Below are 22460 nucleotides of genomic sequence, written 5' to 3' on the forward strand. Positions count from 1 at the left end.
GCGGAATCCTCCGCAAAAGCTCCAGGACACAAATATACTAAATAATAAACAGTAAGCGGACAAGCCGCAACACACGGCTGCGCCGTGACTCACGAACACCACAGGATGTTAAAGGTGCTCAGTCAGACTCCAGGAAAAGATGACAAATCTCTGAGTACAGGACCACTGAGGACAGGAACAACCGGCTTGAGCAGGACTGGATACTTTCTGCAACTGACATAGGCAAACAGGAAGCTGCCGACACCGACTTTCAGAACTGGAGGACAGGCAGAATCCACTGGAACTCAGGGTAGGACACGGGATCAGACACCGGGACTGACACAGGAATCAACACAGGGACTGACACAGGAATCCACACAGGGACTGACACAGTAATCCACACAGGGACTGACAGGAACCAGCTCAAACTTAAAGCAGACTGCAAACCAAGGAATATCATCAGCATCTGCTAACTGCAGTGAGCCAGCATATATCAGAGAGGCCTAATTAATTATCTCTCGCAGCTGGCCTGCTGCACGACTAAGCTGACAAGATGCAATCAGCAGCCAGATGAGGCTGAACACATGGGAACAAGCTGCAATTGCACAGACTCACCAGCGGCAGCAGACAAGAGTAATCCAAAACAGAGCAATGGGAAATCCTGGCATGCAAGACAACTAAATAAACATAAAATAGGAATGAACCACTACCTGTGGTTCATAACAGTATCCCCTCCTTAAGGGTGAGCTCCGAGCACCCCATGACACCCACGGGGAACATAAACAGAAGTATAACATGAAATACAGAACAAAACTGCAAAACAGGAATGAGCCACAGCCGTGGCTCATAACAGTACCCCCCCCTTGAGGAGGGGTCAAAAGACCCCAAAATTCAGACTATCCAGAACAAGGGATACAAAAAAAAAACCTGACACATTGGTCTAACAGACACGAAAACAGAAACAAGCTGCAACCACAGCTTGTAACAGTGCCCTCCCCTTGATGGTGGCCACTGGACACAAGACAAGGGAAAAAAAATCTTTTTTTTTTTTTTTTTTATCAAGGCAAGAGTCAAAAAATTATTTCTTTTTCTTCTTCTTCTTCTTTTTACAAAGCTCTTTAGGTCTGACCAAGGTAATTCCCCAAACATTGTCTGAACTGATGGTACCACCCAGCAAGGCTGCGTTCAAATCAGAGACAGGTCTCTTACCCTTGGGAGCTGAACTTTCTGGTAAAGTACTATTATTAGAAGAAGTAGTCAGAAAAGCACATCCTGCAGTCACAACAACGGGCTGAGACTCCTGTGCCGAGTTTACAGTATTTTGTGGACTCTCAGCAGACAAGACGGGTGACTTAGAGGAACCTGAACCAATTTCTTTGGAACCATATCTTTTAATAATTGCATCACTGAATGCTGGGGGATCCTGAAGAATGGGATCTTCAGCTTTCATTAGGCTGGTCGCCCACTCAAAAGGCTCTCCTCTAAAAGAATAAATAAGATAGAGCACAAGGTTCTCTGGAGTGATGCCCAGAAATGGTCTAGACAACATAATAATGTAATAGTGTTTGTAAAGCGCCAGAAATTGGGCTAAGTCCCCATCAAAGATTATGGATGTTGAGATATCAGAGTCAGGATCTGTTTCCTTCTCATCTGACTGACTGGAGTGCTTTGCTAGGACCTGGTCACTATTGACCTTACTCGAGGCTGAGACTCTCTGAACCCCACCCGGGGCTGAGACTCTCTGAACCCCACCCGGGGCTGAGACTTTCTGAACCCCACCCGGGGCAGTGACTTTCTGAACCCCACCCGGGGCAGTGACTTTCAGAACCCCACCCGGGGCAGTGGCCTCCGGGAACCCCGCTGGGGCAGTGGCCTCCGGGAACCCCGCTGGGGCAGTGGCCTCCGGGAACCCCGCTGGGGCAGTGGCCTCCGGGAACCCCGCTGGGGCAGTGGCCTCCGGGAACCCCGCTGGGGCCAGCACCTCGGATTCTTTTACTGGGACCGGGTCGTTGGCCTCCCTGACTGGGATCGGGCCATCGGCCTCCCTCTCTGAGTCGATAATAATCGAAAGTTCTCCCGGGACTATGACTTCCGGGACTTTTGCTGAAGCAATAACGTTCAGATCCTCCACTAATGCTATGCTTCTTAAGTTCTTTCCTGGGGAAGCGACTTCTAGACCCTTCTTTGGGGCTGCGTCTCTCGAGACCCCACTTGGGGATATTACTTCAAAGATCCCTTCTGGGGTTTTGCTTCTCGAGTTCCCTTCGAGAACTATGGTTTTAGATACCCTTTCTGAGGTTGCGCTCCTCAAGTCCCTACCTGGGGTAACAGCTTCTGAGACCCCTTCTGGTATGGAAACCTGAGCTACAATATTTGATGTCCCTCTATAAGCTTGGGCATCGGGTACCGCTCCAGCACTCTGGGCATCGGGTACCGCTCCAGCACTCTGGGCATCGGGTACCGCTCCAGCACTCTGGGCATCGGGTACCGCTCCAGCACTCTGGGCATCGGGTACCGCTCCAGCACTCTGGGCATCGGGCACCACTCCAGGACCCTGGGCTACGGGCACCACTCCAGGACCCTGGGCTACGGGCACCACTCCAGGACCCTGGGCTACGGGCACCACTCCAGGACCCTGGGCTACGGGCACCACTCCAGGACCCTGGGCTACGGGCACCACTCCAGGACCCTGGGCTACGGGCACCACTCCAGGACCCTGGGCTACGGGCACCACTCCAGGAACTTGCAACTCCGCTTCCACAGGAACCTCAAGAGAGGAGAGAAACATTCTCTTTTGATTCCTGAATCTATAATGGGGCTCCCTTGCCCAAGGACCCCAATTATAGGACAGAGAGCTTTTTTGTGTGGGTTGTGTGACAAGTACCTCTGCCACAGTAGAGACAGGAGTAGGTCTTGTATCATGACTCAACTTGGCCAGAGGGCAAGACTCGTCACCACACTTTGGCTTGCGCAACTCACAGGTCTGCAGATAATGGCCTAAACCCCCACAATATAGGCATAAGTTTAAGTTTCTGCGACGCAGACGCTCCTCTTCTGAGAGCCTGGGCCGCAGAAAACTTTTAAACTTTTTCTCTTCAATTAAACCAGAGGATTCTCTTGTCACCATACTGTGAACAAGAGTCTCTTTAGAGATAGATGTACTCTCAACGACTTCTGGCAAAATAAGCAAGATTTTAGTCAGAAGGTTTTGCAGTTGCTTTAGGGATTGCTGCAAAACTTCTAGTCGCTCTGGTCTCAAAGCACTGAATACAGAGCTCAGGGCTGCGAGAGATGCCTGCAGGGCTTGCATAGTAGACATAGGAGGATTTAAAACTAGACAAGACAAGACAAGGCAAGACAAGGCAAGGCAAGGCAAGACAAGGCAAGACAAGGCAAGACAAGGCAAGGCAAGACAAGGCAAGGCAAAACTAAATTTTGCTAAACAAAACAAGACTTTTTTTGTTTTTTAAACACCGGACTGGATTCTAAACACCGGACTGGATTCTAAACACCGGACTGGATTCTAAACACCGGACTGGATTCTAAACACTGGATTGGATTCTAAACACCGGACTGGATTGGATTCTAAACACCGGACTGGATTCTAAACACCGGACTGGATTCTAAACACCAAATTCTAGACAGGACTGGATTCTTGACACCGGATTGGATTCTGCACACTGAATTCTAGACAAGACTGGATTCTAAACACCGGATTGGATTCAGCACACTGAATTCTAGACAGGACTGGATTCTAGACTAGACACTGGACTGGGCCAAAAAAGAAAAAAAAAGTTTTATTTCTTTTTTGTGGTAGGGCTGATGATAATGTTATGATTCCCGTACTCCAGACCAGAGGAGATCGTATGGCTGAGGTCAGAGTACTGGGAAGATATGCTGGTTGTGGGAGCAGGAAAGCCTAGTAACCCCTGGCGCCCTAACTCCGTTGTCTCGCCCGTGTTATCAGAAATCCCCTGCGAGACTATGGTTGCTTGAGCCCATGGCAGCCGCGTTCGAAGGGCGGATTATGTCTGCCCAACCCCGATGCCCCCTCAGGTCTTAATGGGAGACAAAGGGAAATCCGAGACAGGGTGATAACAAGGGGCCCTCTGACTAAGCAACCAGGCCAGGGGTTACAAGCTAACTAACTAAATCAAAAGGTATGTGCGGACTAGCCGCCAGGGAAAAGGACAACCAAAGATCCACTGATCCGTTACTCCTATCCAGCACCGCTGGATACCAGAGTGGATCAGGGAGAGCGGAATGCTCCGCAAAAGCTCCAGGACACAAATATACTAAATAATAAACAGTAAGCGGACAAGCCGCAACACACGGCTGCGCCGTGACTCACGAACACCACAGGATGTTAAAGGTGCTCAGTCAGACTCCAGGAAAAGATGACAAATCTCTGAGTACAGGACCACTGAGGACAGGAACAACCGGCTTGAGCAGGACTGGATACTTTCTGCAACTGACATAGGCAAACAGGAAGCTGCCGACACCGACTTTCAGAACTGGAGGACAGGCAGAATCCACTGGAACTCAGGGTAGGACACGGGATCAGACACCGGGACTGACACAGGAATCAACACAGGGACTGACACAGGAATCCACACAGGGACTGACACAGGAATCCACACAGGGACTGACAGGAACCAGCTCAAACTTAAAGCAGACTGCAAACCAAGGAATATCATCAGCATCTGCTAACTGCAGTGAGCCAGCATATATCAGAGAGGCCTAATTAATTATCTCTCGCAGCTGGCCTGCTGCACGACTAAGCTGACAAGATGCAATCAGCAGCCAGATGAGGCTGAACACATGGGAACAAGCTGCAATTGCACAGACTCACCAGCGGCAGCAGACAAGAGTAATCCAAAACAGAGCAATGGGAAATCCTGGCATGCAAGACAACTAAATAAACATAAAATAGGAATGAACCACTACCTGTGGTTCATAACAGTATCCCCTCCTTAAGGGTGAGCTCCGAGCACCCCATGACACCCACGGGGAACATAAACAGAAGTATAACATGAAATACAGAACAAAACTGCAAAACAGGAATGAGCCACAGCCGTGGCTCATAACAGATACGGCAGGATCCTGATTCCCTGACAACGTAGATGAGCCGTCATCACAGCCATAACCTTGGTGAAGATTCAAGGGGCCGTGGCCAGTCCAAACTGATAGTGAAGGTTGCCAATAGTAAACCGCAGATATTGCTGATGCGATATGGCAATAGGTATATGCAGATAAGCATCCATGGCCAGTACAATTGAGTGCAGCGTTTCCATACGGAACTTGGACACTCTCACAAATTTGTTTAGTGATTTGAGGTTGAGTATAGGCTGGAAAGACCCAATGGGTTTCGGGACTAGAAACAGGATCGAGTAGTATCCTCCACCTCTCTGGGACAGGGGTACCGGCACTACCACTCCTGTATCCAGGAGAGAACGCACAACCAGGTGTAGAGCTTGCGCCTTCAACGGATCTGAAAGAATAACCATTGTGCAGAACTGGCAAGGGGGATGGCTCTTTTTAGACAGGGAGAATTTCTTTCCTGGAGAAGATCAGGGTTCCTGACGTATGTCTACTAAATGGTCACAATGCGGTAAGACTACTTTAGCTACCTTCTGACATTTTAACTTATCAGGTTTCTTAGACGCAGTAGTGGGATCCTCATCATCATCAATTTGTAGAATCAGCTTAATAGCCTCCACTAGGTCAGGGACATCAACCTGAGTTGTAGAGGCCTCGTCAGAAGCAGCTTTATCAGTGTCTGATGGGTCAGTATATTCCCCATCCTCATCAGACGAATCATCTGAGATATTAGTCGATTGTGAGGAGGAAGCGGCCCGCTTAGATGACCCCTTGACACCAGAGTGACGTGGGGCAGGTTTCTGTCTAACCAAAGATTGATTTAATTGCTGTAACTGGGTAGATAAAGCATCCGCCCAAGGCTGATTTACCACAGGGACAATATGTGGCTGCAATGGCACAGGAGGTCCCATAGGGGGCGCAAGGCATGTCACAAGGGTATTGAGCATAGTTGAGAACGCCGCCCAAGGTGGCTCCTGATTGACTGCAGGAGCTGCGGGCTGACAGGGAGATGTATGGTATTACACAGACCATCATGCAAAACTTCCCCCTCAAGCAAATCCTTGGCACATGCGCTGCATGAGGCAGGAGCGTCCGCGGATTTCCCGCCCTTTGTGATAGACATTATGGTGAATGTAATCGTAGAGCGTATGAGTACGATACAGCCAAACAAATACAATACCTGAAAATAAATCCCCTATTCATGTGACAGCATGCACAGTACACAAACAGAGAATAAATGCGGTATGATGTGACTGGGTACACAGTAGAATACACTTAATTGTAAATACTGTGCAGCACTATATATGATACTCTGACACACTGAAATTAAATCCCCACAGCAGATACAGGCACACACAATCACAGCGACAATGCAGATAATTATTTTAGTAAGGCAATAAAACTGCACTGGACTTGTAAATATTATATATATATATATATATATATATATATATATATATATACACACACACACACACACACACACACACACACACACACACACACACACACACACACTCACACACACACACACACACACACACACACACACACACACACACACACACTGCTCAAAAAAATAAAGGGAACACTTAAACAACACAATGTAACTCTGAGTCAATCACACTTCTGTGAAATCAATCTGTCCACGTAGGAAGCAACACTGATTGACAGTCAATTTCACATGCTGTTGTGCAAATGGAATAGACAACAGGTGGAAATTATAGGCAATTAGCAAGACACTCCCAATAATAAGATTTTACTCACCGGTAAATCTATTTCTCGTAGTCCGTAGTGGATGCTGGGACTCCGTAAGGACCATGGGGAATAGCGGCTCCGCAGGAGACTGGGCACAACTAAAGAAAGCTTTAGGACTACCTGGTGTGCACTGGCTCCTCCCTCTATGACCCTCCTCCAGACCTCAGTTAGGATACTGTGCCCGGAAGAGCTGACACTATAAGGAAGGATTTTGAATCACGGGTAAGACTCATACCAGCCACACCAATCACACCGTTTAACTCGTGATACTATACCCAGTTAACAGTATGAACAATAACTGAGCCTCTCAACAGATGGCTCAACAATAACCCTTTAGTTAAACAATAACTATATACAAGTATTGCAGACAATCCGCACTTGGGATGGGCGCCCAGCATCCACTACGGACTACGAGAAATAGATTTACCGGTGAGTAAAATCTTATTTTCTCTGACGTCCTAAGTGGATGCTGGGACTCCGTAAGGACCATGGGGATTATACCAAAGCTCCCAAACGGGCGGGAGAGTGCGGATGACTCTGCAGCACCGAATGGGCAAACTCTAGGTCCTCCTCAGCCAGGGTGTCCAACTTGTAGAATTTAGCAAATGTGTTTGACCCCGACCAAGTAGCTGCTCGGCAAAGTTGTAGAGCCGAGACCCCTCGGGCAGCCGCCCAAGAAGAGCCCACCTTCCTCGTGGAATGAGCTTTCACTGATTTAGGATGCGGCAGTCCAGCCGCCGAATGTGCAAGCTGAACCGTACTACAGATCCAGCGAGCAATAGTCTGCTTTGAAGCAGGAGCACCCAGCTTGTTGGGTGCATACAGGATAAACAACGAGTCAGTTTTCCTGACACACTAGCTGTCCTGGAAACATAAATTTTCAGGGCCCTGACTACGTCCAACAACTTGGAAGCCTCCAAGTCTTTAGTAGCCGCAGGCACCACGATAGGTTGGTTCAAATGAAAGGCTGATACCACCTTAGGGAGAAACTGGGGACGAGTCCTCAATTTTGCCCTATCCATATGGAAAATCAGATAAGGGCTTTTACATGACAGAGCCGCCAATTCTGACACACGCCTGGCCGAAGCCAAGGCCAACAGCATGACCACTTTCCACGTGAGATATTTTAATTCCACGGTTTTAGGTGGCTCAAACCAATGTGACTTTAGGAAATCCAACACCACGTTGGGATCCCAAGGTGCCACTGGAGGCACAAAAGGGGGCTGAATATGCAGCACTCCCTTAACAAAAGTCTGAACTTCAGGTAGTGAAGCCAGTTCTCTCTGGAAGAAAATCGATAGAGCCGAAATCTGGACCTTAATGGAACCCAATTTTAGGCCCATAGTCACCCCTGACTGTAGGAAGTGCAGAAAACGGCCCAGCTGAAATTCCTCCGTTTGTGCCTTCCTGGCCTCACACCACGCAACATATTTTCGCCAAATGCGGTGATAATGGTTTGCGGTCACTTTTTTCCTAGCTTTAATCAGCGTAGGAATGACTTCCTCCGGAATGCCCTTTTCCTTCAGGATCCGGCGTTCAACCGCCATGCCGTCAAACGCAGCTGCGGTAAGTCTTGGAACAGACAGGGCCCCTGCTGCAGCAGGACCTGTCTGAGCGGCAGAGGCCATGGGTCCTCTGAGATCATCTCTTGAAGTTCCGGGTACCAAGCTCTTCTTGGCCAATCCGGAACAATGAGTATAGTTCTTACTCCTCTTCTCCTTATTATCCTCAGTACCTTGGGTATGAGAGGAAGAGGAGGGAACACATAAACCGACCGGTACACCCACGGTGTCACTAGAGCGTCCACAGCTATTGCCTGAGGGTCTCTCGACCTGGCGCAATATCTTTCTAGCTTTTTGTTTAGGCGGGACGCCATCATGTCCACCTGTGGCCTTTCCCAACGGTTTACAATCATTTGGAAGACTTCTGGATGAAGTCCCCACTCTCCCGGGTGGAGGTCGTGCCTGCTGAGGAAGTCTGCTTCCCAGTTGTCCACTCCCGGAATGAACACTGCTGACAGTGCTAACACGTGATTTTCCGCCCATCGGAGAATCCTTGTGGCTTCTGCCATCGCCGTCCTGCTTCTTGTGCCGCCCTGTCGGTTTACATGGGCGACTGCCGTGATGTTGTCTGACTGGATCAGTACCGGCTGGTTTTGAAGCAGGGGTTTTGCCTGACTTAGGGCATTGTAAATGGCCCTCAGTTCCAGAATATTTATGTGTAGGGAAGTCTCCTGACTTGACCATAGTCCTTGGAAGTTTCTTCCCTGTGTGACTGCCCCCCAGCCTCGAAGGCTGGCATCCGTGGTCACCAGGACCCAGTCCTGTATGCCGAATCTGCGGCCCTCTTGAAGATGAGCACTTTGCAGCCACCACAGCAGAGACACCCTGGTCCTTGGAGACAGGGTTATCAGCCGATGCATCTGAAGATGCGATCCGGACCACTTGTCCAACAGGTCCCACTGAAAAGTCCTTGCATGGAACCTGCCGAATGGAATTGCTTCGTAGGAAGCTACCATTTTTCCCAGGACTCGCGTGCAGTGATGCACCAACACCTGTTTTGATTTTAGGAGGCCTCTGACTAGAGATGACAGCTCCTTGGCCTTCTCCTCCGGGAGAAACACTTTTTTCTGTTCTGTGTCCAGAACCATCCCCAGGAATAGTAGACGTGTTGTAGGGACCAGCTGTGACTTTGGAATATTTAGAATCCAACCGTGCTGTTGTAGCACCTCCCGAGATAGTGCTACCCCGACCAACAACTGCTTCCTGGACCTCGCCTTTATCAGGAGATCGTCCAAGTACGGGATAATTAAAACTCCCTTTTTTCGGAGGAGTATCATCATTTCGGCCATTACCTTGGTAAATACCCTCGGTGCCGTGGACAGACCAAACGGCAACGTCTGGAATTGGTAATGACAATCCTGTACCACAAATCTGAGGTACTCCTGGTGAGGATGGTAAATGGGGACATGCAGGTAAGCATCCTTGATGTCCAGTGATACCATGTAATCCCCCTCGTCCAGGCTTGCAATAACCGCCCTGAGCGATTCCATCTTGAACTTGAATTTTTTATATATGTGTTCAAGGATTTCAAATTTAAAATGGGTCTCACCGAACCGTCCGGTTTCGGTACCACAAACATTGTGGAATAGTAACCCCGTCCTTGTTGAAGGAGGGGCACCTTGACTATCACCTGCTGGGAATACAGCTTGTGTATTGCCTCTAACACTGCCTCCCTGCCTGAGGGTGTTGTAGGCAAGGCAGATTTGAGGAAACGGCGGGGGGGGGAGACGTCTCGAATTCCAGCTTGTACCCCTGAGATACTACTTGAAGGATCCAGGGATCCACCCGTGAGCGAGCCCACTGATTGCTGAAGTTTTTGAGACGGGCCCCCACCGTACCTGGCTCCGCCTGTGGAGCCCCAGCGTCATGCGGCGGACTTGGAGGAAGCGGGGGAGGACTTTTGCTCCTGGGAACTGGCTGTATGCTGCAGCTTTTTCCCTCTACCTCTGCCTCTGGGCAGAAAGGACGCGCCTTTAACCCGCTTGCCCTTATGGGGCCGAAAGGACTGTACCTGATAATACGGTGCTTTCTTTGGTTGTGAGGGAACATGGGGTAAAAATGCTGACTTCCCAGCTGTTGCTGTGGAAACGAGGTCCGAGAGACCATCCCCGAACAACTCCTCACCCTTATAAGGCAAAACTTCCATGTGCCTTTTAGAATCTGCATCACCTGTCCACTGCCGAGTCCATAACCCTCTCCTGGCAGAAATGGACATTGCACTTATTTTAGATGCCAGCCGGCAAATATCCCTCTGTGCATCTCTCATGTATAAGACTGCGTCTTTAATATGCTCTACGGTTAGCAATATAGTGTCCCTGTCTAGGGTATCAATATTTTCCGACAGGGAATCTGACCACGCAGCTGCAGCACTGCACATCCATGCTGAAGCAATAGCTGGTCTCAGTATAATACCTGTGTGTGTATATACAGACTTCAGGATAGCCTCCTGCTTCCTATCAGCAGGCTCCTTTAGGGCGGCCGTATCCGGAGACGGTAGTGCCACCTTCTTTGACAAGCGTGTGAGCGCTTTATCCACCCGAGGGGATGTTTCCCAACGTGACCTATCCTCTGGCGGGAAAGGGTACGCCATTAGTAATCTTTTAGAAATTACCAGTTTCTTATCGGGGGAAGCCCACGCTTCTTCACACACTTCATTTAATTCCTCAGATGGGGGAAAAACTACTGGTAGTTTTTTCTCTCCAAACATAATACCCTTTTTTGTGGTTCCTGGGGTAACATCAGAAATGTGCAACACATTTTTCATTGCCTCAATCATGTAACGTGTGGCCCTATTGGAAGTTACATTAGTCTCATCGTCGTCGACACTGGAGATAGTATCCGTGTCGACATCTGTGTCTGCCATCTGAGGTAGCGGGCGTTTTAGAGCCCCTGATGGCTTTTGAGACGCCTGGGCAGGCACAGGCTGAGAAGCCGGCTGTCCCATATTTGGTATGTCGTCAAACCTTTTATGTAAGGAGTTGACACTTTCACGTAATTCCTTCCACAAGTCCATCCACTCAGGTGTCGGCCCCGCAGGGGGTGACATCACATTTATCGGCATCTGCTCCGCCTCCACATAAGCCTCCTCATCAAACATGTCGACACAGCCGTACCGACACACCGCACACACACAGGGAATGCTCTGACAGAGGACAGGACCCCACAAAGCTCTTTGGGGAGACAGAGAGAGAGTATGCCAGCACACACCAGAGCGCTATATAACACAGGGATGAACACTATAACTGAGTGATTTTCCCTTATAGCTGCTTATATATATACTGCTGCGCCTAAATTTAGTGCCCCCCCCCCTCTCTTTTTTACCCTTTGTAGTCTTGAAAACTGCAGGGGAGAGCCTGGGAGCGATCCTTCCAGCGGAGCTGTGAGGGAAAAATGGCGCCAGTGTGCTGAGGGAGATAGCCCCTCCCCTTTTTCGGCGGACTTTCTCCCGCTTTTTTATGGATCTCTGGCAGGGATATTTTTCACATATATAGCCTCTAGGACTATATATTGTGATTTTTTTGCCAGCCAAGGTGTTAATATTGCTGCTCAGGGTGCCCCCCCCAGCGCCCTGCACCCATCAGTGACCGGAGTGTGAGGTGTGCATGAGGAGCAATGGCGCACAGCTGCAGTGCTGTGCGCTACCTTGTTGAAGACCGAAGTCTTCTGCCGCCGATTTTCAGGACCATCTGCTTGCTTCTGGCTCTGTAAGGGGGACGGCGGCGCGGCTCCGGGACCGGACGATCGAGGTCGGGCCCTGTGTTCGATCCCTCTGGAGCTAATGGTGTCCAGTAGCCTAAGAAGCCCAAGCTAGCTGCAAGCAGGTAGGTTCGCTTCTTCTCCCCTTAGTCCCTCGTAGCAGTGAGTCTGTTGCCAGCAGATCTCACTGAAAATAAAAAAACCTAAAATATACTTTCTTTTCTAGGAGCTCAGGAGAGCCCCTAGTGTGCATCCAGCTCAGCCGGGCACAAGATTCTAACTGAGGTCTGGAGGAGGGTCATAGAGGGAGGAGCCAGTGCACACCAGGTCACCAGGTAGTCCTAAAGCTTTCTTTAGTTGTGCCCAGTCTCCTGCGGAGCCGCTATTCCCCATGGTCCTTACGAAGTCCCAGCATCCACTTAGGACGTCAGAGAAAAAGGAGTTGTTCTGCAGGTGGTGACCACAGACCACTTCTCAGCTCCTATGCTTTCTGGCTGATGTTTTGGTCACTTTTGAAAGCTGGCGGTGCTTTCACTCTAGTGGTAGCATGAGACGGAGTCTACAACCCACACAAGTGGCTCAGGTAGTGCAGCTCATCCAGGATGACACATCAATGCGAGCTGTGGTAAGAAGGTTTGCTGTGTCTGTCAGCGTAGTGTCCAGAGCATGGAGGCGCTACCAGGAGACAGGCCAGTACATCAGGAGACGTGGAGCAGGCCGTAGGAGGGCAACAACCCAGCAGCAGGACCGCTACCTCCACCTTTGTGCAAGGAGGAACAGGAGGAGCACTGCCAGAGCCCTGCAAAATGACCTCCAGCAAGCCACAAATGTGCATGTGTCTACTCAAACGATCAGAAACAGACTCCATGAGGGTGGTATGAGGGCCCGACGTCCACAGGTGGGGGTTGTGCTTACAGCCCAACACCGTGCAGGACGTTTGGCATTTGCCAGAGAACACCAAGATTGGCAAATTCGCCACTGGCGCCCTGTGCTCTTCACAGATGAAAGCAGGTTCTCACTGAGCACATGTGACAGACGTGACAGAGTCTGGAGACGCCAAGGAGAACGTTCTGCTGCCTGCAACATCCTCCAGTATGACCAGTTTGGCAGTGGATCAGTAATGGTGTGGGGTGGCATTTCTTTGGGGGGCCGCACAGCCCTCCATGTGCTCGCCAGAGGTACCCTGACTGCGATTAGGTACCGAGATGAGATCCTCAAACCCCTTGTGAGACCATATGCTGGTGCGGTTGGCCCTGGGTTCCTCCTAATGCAAGACAATGCTAGACCTCATGAGACTGGAATGTGTCAGCAGTTCCTGCAAGACGAAGGCATTGATTTTATGGACTGGCCCCTGAATTCAATTGAGCACATCTGGGACATCATGTCTCGCTCCATCCACCAACGCCACGTTGCACCACAGACAAGTCCAGGAGTTGGTGGATGCTTTAGTCCAGGTCTGGGAGGAGATCCCTCAGGAGACCATCCGCCACCTCATCAGGAGCATGCCCAGGCGTTGTAGGGAGGTCATACAGGCACGTGGAGGCCACACACACTACTGAGCCTCATTTTGACTTGTTTTAAGGACATTACATCAAAGTTGGATCAGCCTGTAGTGTGTTTTTCCACTTTGATTTTGAGTGTGACTCCAAATCCAGACCTCCATGGGTTAATACATTTGATTTCCATTGATAATTTTTGTGTGATTTTGTTGTCAGCACATTCAACTATGTAAAGAACAAAGTGTTTAATAAGAATATTTCATTCATTCAGATCTAGGATGTGTTGTTTAAGTGTTCCCTTTATTTTTTTGAGCAGTGTATATATAAAACAATGCGCTGTCCAAGACCGGATGTATATATCAGAATACTTGTACAATATATTCTGGTAGAGGTACACTTGTTCTTAACTAATGCTGTCTTAAAATGACATGTAGAATACTTAAGTGTCTGTAAAATCACAGCGCTGAAGTACAGGCGGATTTACAGAAGGAGACCTTGCCATGCAGTCCCGGAGACCAGTCGCAGCTACTGTGAGAAGATGGCGCCCAGAGTCTCAGTCAGGGAGTGAGGGAGAGTGTGAGGCAGCTCCAGGGCGAGAACACCAGCAGTAGATGGTGCCCGGAGCTGGGGGATGGGCTACAGGTCAAGCGCCTTATCCAGGGCCGGATTAAGGTCTGTGGGGGCCCCTGGGCAACAAATTTGTGGGGCCCCTACACACTGTCCTCACAACTGCAAAAAAAAACATAGGAGTAGGAGTACAGTATTTACCTGCCTCCTCCCCGTCCTCCTCAACAGCTGAGCTGTTCCTTTACTGCTGCGGCCGCCGAGGAGCTTCACTCACAGCAGTGTGAAGTCTCGCAAGATAATGTCAAATCTTGCGAGACTTCACACTGCAGTGAGTGAGGCTCCTCGGCGGCTGCAGCAGTAAAGGAACAGCTCAGCTGCCGAGGAGGACTTAGAGGAGACAGGTAAATGCTGTACTCCTACTCCAATGTTTTTTTGCAGTTGTGAGGACAGTGTGTGGGGGCCCCGACACGACCACCCCTTCCGCCCCGCCGTTAATCCAGCTCTGGCCTTATCTCCTATGCTGGTCCTCACCACCGGGTACTGTGGAGCCATATTAAACAGGATATTTTACTATCCAACCTGTGCTCCCATGCCCTGGTGGATATAGTGGGGTCCCTGCTCTGTCACAGTGTCCACGCCAGCATCGCAGTCCATCTCCTAAGACCGCAACACGATTTAATGGCCGGTCCCACCTGGGGGACCCTCTTACCTCCTTCCTTAGTAGCAGCCACGTGATCGAGAAGAGCGTTTGCGGTAGTGTGCATAGGAACTGGAGCGCCTCCGCCGCAAGTACCCGAGAACAGAGCCAGCGGGAGTATGCGACACCGCTGGGGAGGTGATGGAGCCGCAGCACAGTATGTCACACTGACATATGAAGTGCTGCAGCCCTTGAAGTCTTCTATAAAGCTTTTTCAGGGCTGCCTAGCGCAGCCTCCATGTTAAGTGACCTACTTCATGCAGGCACCAACTCTAAAACTGAGCTCACAGTGCCTGGAGGCAGGGTTATAGAGGAGGCCCCGCAATGCATCCTGGGACAGTCAATAGCTTTAGCCTGTTGGTGCCTCTGGATCAAGATCCATCTCTACACCCCGATGTATTCCCTGTGGAACCCAGTGTACCCCACTGCAGAAAATACCAGTAACTGCAAAATATATCCACTGTACTGTACCATATGCCATCTTCAATGGAGTGCAAACGGTTAGGACATGCACATACTGCCCCTGTAACCTGTTCTACTTAGTAAATATGTATACACTAGGTGATTCATCGCGCCCTACGTGCGCTCTTCACACCGTCGTAAGGGGCTACGCTCCCTTAACCCTTGCACACCCTTGTGGCGTGCAATATTTTTATTATATGGAGTATTACATCCAATCATAATTGTGTGAGTGGTTAAATATTGCACGGACAAAGGGCGTACAATGGTTAAGGGGTGGAAGCCCCTTGCAACGGCGTGAACAGCGCACCCAGGGCCTGGTGAATCACCTAGTAGGTGCTTTGGTTTGGGGAGTAGGGGGTGCGGGGAAGAGGCGGATGGGATCCAGTGGTGCCACGGGAGGGGCGGTTGCGGTGGTGCCGCAGGTGGGAGAGGGGCTGGTGCGGTGGTGCCGCAGGTGGGGGAGGGTGCGTGGGTGCCGTGGATGGTGGTCCGGAGCCACTGCGGGTGGGGGAGGAGCAGTTGCGGGGTTGCCCCGGGTGGGGGAGGGGCGGATGCAGTGGTGCGGCGGGAGGTACGGGTGCGGGGTCGCTGCGGGTGGGGGAGGGGGTCCGGAGCTACCGCGGGTGCCGGAGGGGGTGTGTGGGGGTGCCGCGGATGGGGCCCGGAGGTACTGTGAGTCGGGGAGGGGCAGGTAATGCTTATCCTGCTTCTCCTCCTGTCAGCAGCTAAGCTGCTGTCCTCCCTTTGGCAGTGACTCTCCCAGAGACTCGCACAGCAGCCAGTCACTATTGTTAGCGCCGGTGTCCCAACGCACCGCATTACAGGGAAGAAGATGTACGCAATAAACTACAGCTCCCAGCAGCCCTAAGGGCCGGAATGCTTCGGCGCTAAGGGCTGCTGGGAGCTGTAGTTTATTTAGTGCGTCTACTTCCCTGTAATGCGACGCGTTGGGACACCGGCGCTAACAATAGTGACTGGCTGCCAGAACTGAGTGACTGGCTGAATCAATGTAAAAGGTGAGAGTGCTGTGCAGTGTCAGTGACAGTGCACACAGGCCCAGCGCTAACCGCTCAGCAAAGGGATGCAGTGCAGGGAGGCACCAGGAAGGAGAGGCATTCTCCCTGCTCTGCATCCCTGTGCTGAGCTGCTGCTGCTGCTATCCCTGCTGCTGCTGCCGGCTGCTGTCACACATGCAGGGGCGCCGGCAGCACAAAACCTCCTCTCCCCCTCGGCACCGGCAGCACAAATCCTCTTCCCCCCCTCCGCTCCCGTGTGTGACATTCAGTGGCCGGACGGAAGCCAAAGGGGGCGGAGCTAGACGGGACCATGCTGCAGCAGGAGGATGAGATACTACAGCTTCGGCAAGCCAGACTTCATTAGATAAGTGTCTGGAAAGAGAGTGAATGTGTGTGTGTATATACAGTGTCTGTGTATACTGTATATATGTGTGACTGTGTATGTGTGTAATGTATGTACAGTATGCATGTGTGTGTGTTTGTATATATAGATATATGTCTGTTGTGTGTGTATGTGTGACTGCTGCATAATGTGTGTAAGCGGCACTGGTACAGGGGGCGTTACGTGTGTAAGCGGCACTGGTACAGGGGGCGTTACGTGTGAAAGCGGCACTGGTACAGGGGGCGTTACGTGTGTAAGCGGCACTGGTACAGGGGGCGTTACGTGTGTAAGCGGCACTGGTACAGGGGGCGTTACGTGTGTAAGCGGCACTGGTACAGGGGGCGTTACGTGTGTAAGCGGCACTGGTACAGGGGGCGTTACGTGTGTAAGCGGCACTGGTACAGGGGGCGTTACGTGTGTAAGCGGCACTGGTACAGGGGGTGTTACGTGTCTAAGTATTACTGGTACAGGGGCGTTACGTGTCTAAGCGTCACTGGTACAGGGGGCGTTACGTGTCTAAGCGGCACTGGTACAGGGGGCGTTACGTGTGTAAGCATCACTGGTACAGGGGGCGTTATGTCTCTAAGCGTCACTGGTACAGAGGGCGTTACGTGTGTAAGCATCACTGGTACAGGGGGTGTTACGTGTCTAAGCATCACTGGTACAGGGGGCGTTACGTGTCTAAGCATCACTGGTACAGGGGGTGTTACGTGTCTAAGCATCACTGGTACAGGGGGTGTTACGTATCTAAGCATCACTGGTACAGGGGGCGTTACGTGTCTAGGCGTCACTGCTACAGGGGGCGTTACGTGTGTAAGCGGCACTGGTACAGAGGGCATTACGTGTCTAAGCGTCACTGCTAAAGAGGGCATTACGTGTGTAAGCGTCAGTGGTACAGGGGGACGTTACGTGTGTAAGCGTAACTGCTACAGAGGGCGTTACGTGTGTAAGCGGCACTGGTACAGGGGGTGTTACGTGTATAAGCGGCACTGGTACAGGGGGTGTTACGTGTCTAAGCATCACTGGTACAGGGGGTGTTACGTATCTAAGCATCACTGGTACAGGGGGCGTTACGTGTCTAGGCGTCACTGCTACAGGGGGCGTTACGTGTGTAAGCGGCACTGGTACAGAGGGCATTACGTGTCTAAGCGTCACTGCTAAAGAGGGCATTACGTGTGTAAGCGTCAGTGGTACAGGGGGACGTTACGTGTGTAAGCGTAACTGCTACAGAGGGCGTTACGTGTGTAAGCGGCACTGGTACAGGGGGTGTTACGTGTCTAAGCATCACTGGTACAGGGGGTGTTACGTGTCTAAGCATCACTGGTACAGGGGGTGTTACGTGTCTAAGCATCACTGGTACAGGGGGTGTTACGTGTCTAAGCATCACTGGTACAGGGGGCGTTACGTGTCTAGGCGTCACTGCTACAGGGGGCGTTACGTGTGTAAGCGGCACTGGTACAGGGGGCATTACGTGTGTAAGCGTCACTGGTACAGAGGGCATTACGTGTCTAAGCGTCACTGCTACAGAGGGCATTACGTGTGTAAGCGTCAGTGGTACAGGGGGGCGTTACGTGTGTAAGCGTAACTGCTACAGAGGGCGTTACGTGTGTAAGCGGCACTGGTACAGGGGGCGTTACGTGTGTAAGCATCACTGCTACAGGGGGCGTTACGTGTGTAAGCATCACTGCTACAGGGGGTGTTACGTGTGTAAGCGGCACTGCTACAGGGGGCGTTACGTGTGTAAGCATTACTGCTACAGGGGGCGTTACGTTTATAAGCATCTCTGGTACAGGGGTGCGTTACGTGTGTAAGCATCAATGGTACAGGGGGGCGTGACGCGTCTAAGCGGCACTGCTACAGGGGGTGTTACGTGTGTAAGCGGCACTGGTACAGGGGGCGCTACGTGTGTAAGCATCACTGCTACAGGGGGGCATTACGTGTGTAAGAGTCACTGCTACAGGGGGCATTACGTGTGTAAGCGGCACTGGTACAGGGGGCATTACGTGTGAAAGTGTCACTGGTACAGGGGGCGTTACGTGTCTAAGCGGCACTGGTACAGGGGGGGGGGGAGTTATGCGTGTAAGCGTCACTGGTACGGGGGGACGTTACGTGTGTAAGCGTTACTGGTACAGGGGGCGTTACGTGTCTAAGCGGCACTGGTACAGAGGGCATTACGTGTCTAAGCGTCACTGCTACAGGGGGCATTACGTGTGTAAGCGTCAGTGGTACAGGGGGGCGTTACGTGTGTAAGCGTAACTGCTACAGAGGGCGTTACGTGTGTAAGCGGAACTGGTACAGGGGGCGTTACGTGTGCAAGCATCACTGCTACAGGGGGTGTTACGTGTGTAAGCGGCACTGCTACAGGGGGCGTTACGTGTGTAAGCATTACTGCTACAGGGGTCGTTACGTTTATAAGCATCTCTGGTACAGGGGGGCGTTACGTGTGTAAGCATCAATGGTACAGGGGGGCGTTACTCATCTAAGCGGCACTGGTACAGGGAGCGTTACATGTGTAAGCGTCAACGGTACAGGAGGCGTTACGTGTCTAAGCATCACTGCTACAGGGGGTGTTACTTGTGTAAGCGTCACTGGTACAGGGGGGCATGACATGTGTAAGCGTCACTGGTTCAGGGGGCGTTACATGTGTAAGCGTCTCTGGTACAGGGGGCATTACATGTGTAAGTGTCTCTACTACAGGGGTATTATGTGCGCTGTGCCTTTGTAAAGTTTGCGAGGGTGCAAATTTATAGTTTGTAGGGGGGCGCCGAACACCGTAGCACCGGCCCTGACTGCACACCCACTGCACTGCACAGCACTGTCACCTTTCACATTGATTCAGCGTCCAGACATTACCCTCCGCGATATCACCCACTCTATCTGTTACATTAGCCATCTCTGGGTTTCCAGGCTGGCAGCCCAGGTGCTGTGTAGCGGAGTCAGGGTCTCTGGGGATCTGGGCGCGGCTGTGGCGGGGAGGCACTTCTGTGACCTCACGCACAGAGGAGGCTCCGGGTCTCAGAGAGTATGCGGCGCAGGGATACACATCTATGTCGGTGGCCACAGCAGCATGGATGTACCCGTGGCCACGCCCCATTTTCGAATGTGTATCAGTGTTTATGTGTAAATTGTTGGAGGGTATATTGCTGCAGATGCAGTGGGCCTATTTTGGGGTGTGGGGCTGGAGCTGCAGCTCCATCTGTCTCATTGCTAATCCTGCTTTGTGAAAACACAGCAGGCAAAGGGCAGAGCCTCCCATTGGATGTAAGCTGTGTGGGAGGGCGTTTCTCGTCCAATCAGCTGTGGACTGGGTGTGATAGACCTGCTGCTAACCCAATGAGAGCTCCTAGCCATGCCCAGCGTTAGAGGTCCAGGCACAGAGTCACAGGGCTATTATATAGGAGATAATCAAAAATAAAAAAAAGTCATAGTGCCTTTCTTATTATTCTATTAAATTGGCTATCAAATAAGGGCTTTTAGCCAATAAATAAAAAGAATAAAATTAGGCAGGCAGGGGGTGGCCGTTACCGTTGTGCCTACGGGCGCCCTCACCCCTAAATACGCCCCTTGTTGAAGGGTTAAAGAGTAATAACATTTTAACAAAAGAACATCCAAATTAATGTTTTAAATGTATTTTTATATGGTTTTCTAAAATGTAACAGAGAAAGGTTACAGTCTTTCTGAAATCATGTGGGCATTACCTGCTGCAGATATCTGTGAATGATTATTAGGGACAAACATGGACATTTCCAGGTATTTTTATGTTATATTCACCAGCAATAGTTACCAACACTACGAATGACACTTGTAAAATACATGGAATATCTGCAAACAAGGGAGCAGATGTATTAACCTGGAGAAGGCATAAGGAAGTGATAAACCAGTGATATGTGCAAGGTGATAAAGGCACCAGCCAGTCAACTCCAATATGTAAATTAACAGTTAGGATCTGATTGGCTGGTGCCTTTATCACCTTGCACAGATCACTGGTTTATCACTTCCTTATGCCTTCTCCAGGTTACTACATCTGCCCCAAGGTTACTTACCAGACCACCATAAGACAGACTGTAATCCTGCGCATTTCTGGAGTGCGGAACAGGTCCAATGGGGTATGGGAATGTTTAATACTACTCAACTCTGACTGCATGTGAGAGATGAGCATCTACAAATAGAGAGTATTATCATCAATTAACTATACACTGTCAAACAACATACAATTTGGAGGATTATACAAAGTCCCTTCACATGCAAATGATAGGGGGCACTATATACTTACTATAGAAGGATAAGCAAATAATTTAAGACACAGGGGATTCTATTCAGCAGCAATGTCGATATTGGCCCAAATATTTTGTGCAACATCGATACGATTTTTTCTTTTTCTCTACAGTTTTCCCTGCTAGTCATGAAAAAACTCCTCAGGGACAGCGGTTGCGTCAACATGCGCTCCCTGCACAGTCCCCGCAGGCAGTGTTTTTGGTTGTATGAAAAGACTGTACCGCCCTGCACACGACCCATATAGTGTACAATACACACACATATATACAGGTTGAGTATCCCTTATCCAAAATTCAAAATCCCACATTTTTGGGTCCCCTACTGAGATAATGACATATATATTATATATTATGTGTATATAGATATAATAGATAGATAGATAGATAGATAGATAGATAGATAGATAGATAGATAGATAAATATAATATATATGTGTCATTATCTTAGTAGCGGAACCAAAAATGTGTGATTTTGAATTTTGGATAAGGGAGACCGACAGTCACATGACCTCCTCCACCATCCTGACCCCTCACTATCCCGATGGTCGGCATGCTGACCAACAGGGACTATTTCCACTCGTGGGTGTCCACGACACCCATAGAGTGGGAATAGAAATAGCCACCGAGCCCGCAGCGTGGGCTACACTGACGAAGTCTGATGACGAAACGCGTATGGGCGTGGTCTGACGCAAGGACTCCAAACTGAGAATGCTGATCTTACTGTGGGGTAATTCTCGTGTCTTTTATACAAGCGGTGGTTTAACCGCCTTTTATGGTACGGGCTCTCACTTGCTGTATCGTTGTGGAAGTGTGAATAAAATTGTCAACACTTTTAATGCACTATTGGCGCCCCCTTCATTTCATTTTCTTGACATATATACAGTATATATTGTAACACTGTAAGGGAACAAGGTGCCGTTTCGTGGGGTAAATGGCAGCAAACAGCAGCTTAGGAATCACACAAGTCCAGTGTGTGGTGCAACTGGCCACGACCAGTTTTATTAAGCAGAAAACAAAACAAACATCAAAAGAAAATACCTTGCCTGTCCGGCACTAACTAAACACAAGACGTTCCTAACTGTCTCTAAACAAAAAAAACACAGTTTTCCAGTCAACAATGTATGGCTCACTTGTATAAGGAAGCGTATTTCTCTCACAGAGATCCTGCAGTCTTCCCAGGCAGTCTGCACACACTAATCAGGCTAGCAGCCCTATAACCGACTTACACAGCTGAAACCCTGATTAGCCCTCTGTGAGGCCAAAGACCCGAACTGGGCCCAACGTCTGGAACTTGCCCTATCTTTCTTTCAGGGCCCTTATCCAGATTTTCCAATAAACTGAAAAGGTTCTGACAAAACAAAACATTTTCCTAGAAGTTTTCATTTTTCTAATACAGGTAAGACAAGAACCTGGGACAAACATACCTGCCCTCAAACACTATTCCAGTGTTCTTGTCACAATATATATA

General features: G+C 50.1%; 1 protein-coding gene across 2 annotated transcripts in view; it reads right to left on the reverse strand.

Annotated features, from left to right (window-relative positions):
* LOC134969129 (solute carrier family 22 member 6-A-like) overlaps positions 1–22460 on the reverse strand; it is a 252681-nt gene that overhangs the window by 52215 nt on the left and 178006 nt on the right. For both annotated transcript variants that reach the window (XM_063944858.1, XM_063944857.1), the window contains one exon: positions 20762–20877. In XM_063944858.1, the coding sequence (XP_063800928.1) occupies positions 20762–20877 (116 nt within the window). The remainder of the gene's footprint in view (positions 1–20761; positions 20878–22460) is intronic.

Source organism: Pseudophryne corroboree, chromosome 11 (genome assembly GCF_028390025.1).
Source record: "Pseudophryne corroboree isolate aPseCor3 chromosome 11, aPseCor3.hap2, whole genome shotgun sequence".
In the NCBI taxonomy this organism is placed as follows: domain Eukaryota; kingdom Metazoa; phylum Chordata; class Amphibia; order Anura; family Myobatrachidae; genus Pseudophryne; species Pseudophryne corroboree.